Here is a 2,298-nt window from a genome sequence, read left to right as displayed (position 1 = left end):
CCAATAAAGACACTCGTGCTACACAGGGTCTCCAGAACACTGGCTCACCACCTGACAGAATAACCACAATGGCTAGAAAATGACACACAGGGACATTTTCATTTCAATGCGTCATTTAATTAATTCTTTTTTTCTGCACTGCATGGGAAATTTGCACATCCTTGGGTGACTTCCTGCTTCTTTAGAAATCCGTGTATGTCCACATCTTGAATCCTGCACACAGATGTGGTTGCCTCTTCTCAAAAAAGATGCCTTGGCTTTGGAAAAGGTTCAGAAAAAATGGGGTTTGGACCAGCTGCCATATGAAGAGAGACTGAAAAAACCTGCGAATTTTCAGCTGAGAAAATAGGAGACTAAGGTGGGATGGACAGAGGTCTATAAAATCTTGACAGATATGGAAAAGATGAAAAAGGAAAATTGATTTACTCATTCATATGAGAATCAGGGATCACCAAATGCAACTAATAGATACAGGTGGAACCTCTCTCATCTGGCACTCTCAGGACCCGACCGGTGCTGAATGTAAGAATTTGCTGGACCAGGGGAGGTCAATATTATCCAGCACATTGCCAAGACATCCACTGTTACTGGGCAGCCAGAAGAAATTTATGGGTAAATTACAGCTAAATAACAGCACAGAGCACTGAGAACCAGGACTCGTGGCTGGAAACAAACTTTATGGGACCGTGGGAAACTTAGTCTCACCCAGGATAAGTGATCATTCGACTAACTAAAATCATGCCGGATTCCAGGTGTTGCCAGACAAGAGAGTTCCAGATTAGAGAAATTCAAACTGTAGTAGGTTTCAAACAAACAAAAGGAAGCGTTTCTTTCCACAATGCAAGGTAAGGCTGTGGAACTCCTCACCAGAGGGTGTTGTGAAGACCAGGACTTATACAGGGTTCCAAAAAACACCTTGATAAATTCATAGAGAATAGGTCCATCAATACTTATTAGCCAGGATGGGCAGAAATGTGTCCCTCACCTCTGTTTGTTAGAGCCTGGAAATGGGTGACGGGAGGGATGACTTGATGATTATCTGTTCTATTCACTCCCTCTGAGGCATCTGGCGTTGCCCACTGCTGGAAGACAGTACTTTGGGCGAGATGGATCTTTGGTCTGACCCACTGTGGCCATTCTTATGTTCTCGTATCCTTATATCAATGTCTTTCTTGCAGCATCTCTAAGCGCGTCCTTCACTTGCTGGTTCCGTAGCGTGTAAATAAAAGGGTTCATCAAGGGAGCAAACACGATCATCAGGATCGTGAGGCCTTTGTTGAGGTCTGGGTCCTCCTTCTGTGTGGGCCTGATGTACATGAGAATGATGCTACCGTAGCAGATGGTGATGACAATGAGGTGGGAGGAGCAGGTGGAGAAAGCCCGCTGGCGTGCCTTGGCAGAGGGGATCTGCATGATGGTGATGAGGATGTAGGTATAGGACACCGATATCAGCAGTAAGGTGCAGAGCACAGTGCAGAAAGCCACCAGGAAATGCACGAGCTCCAGGAATTGTTTGTCCCCGCAGGAGATCTTCATCAGCGGTGTATAGTCGCAGAAGAAATGATCAATGACGTTGGATTTGCAGTATGAGAGCTGGCTCATCAGGAAAATAGGCATAATGGGGAGGAAAATTGTTCCCGTCCAGCAGGAAATAACCAGGAGGCTGCACAATCTTTGGCTCATAATGGTGGTGTAACGGAGGGGATAGCAAATGGCCACGTAGCGGTCGAACGACATGACTGCCAGCAGGGTAAATTCCACAGCCCCAAAAAACATGAAGCAAAAATACTGCAAGAGGCACGCGTGCAATGATATTGTTCTCTTCTGAGCTCTAAGGTCCGTCAGCATCCGGGGTACAATAAGTGTGATGATGCAGACATCTATGAAGGACAAGTTGCGGAGGAAGAAGTACATCGGAGTCCGTAGTCGGTAGTCAGTGAAGGTGATGCTGATAATAATGATGTTCCCCATTATGGTTATCGTGTAGGCCATGAAAAGTACCCCAAAGGCGAAGGGTTGCAGTTCAGGGATGTTGGTTAGCCCCAGCAGAATGAATTCAGGCACTTGGGTTTCGTTCCTCATTGGTGCCCTGGGAAAACAAAAGAATTCTTTCACAAATACGCACACACACACACACAGACACACAAACACACACACACACACACACACACACACACACACACACACACACCAGCCTAAACTTGTGCTCCCAGCTACTGATCATTAAGGCAACAGGCAAAACCTTTCCACCACCAGCTGATGAAATGTTCAGTGAGTGAATTGGGGAGACAGTTGTTT

General features: G+C 46.0%; 1 protein-coding gene across 1 annotated transcript; it reads right to left on the bottom strand.

The window, feature by feature from the left end:
* Positions 1–1,155: 1,155 nt before the first annotated feature.
* Positions 1,156–2,082, bottom strand: LOC142004629 (olfactory receptor 6C4-like). Its single transcript, XM_074982247.1, has one exon. The coding sequence runs from the start codon at positions 2,080–2,082 to the stop codon at positions 1,156–1,158; it is 927 nt and encodes a 308-aa protein (XP_074838348.1).
* Positions 2,083–2,298: the final 216 nt, after the last annotated feature.

Source organism: Carettochelys insculpta, chromosome 32, assembly GCF_033958435.1.
Source record: "Carettochelys insculpta isolate YL-2023 chromosome 32, ASM3395843v1, whole genome shotgun sequence".
In the NCBI taxonomy this organism is placed as follows: Eukaryota; Metazoa; Chordata; order Testudines; family Carettochelyidae; genus Carettochelys; species Carettochelys insculpta.
This window is presented reverse-complemented; position numbering and strand designations above follow the sequence as displayed.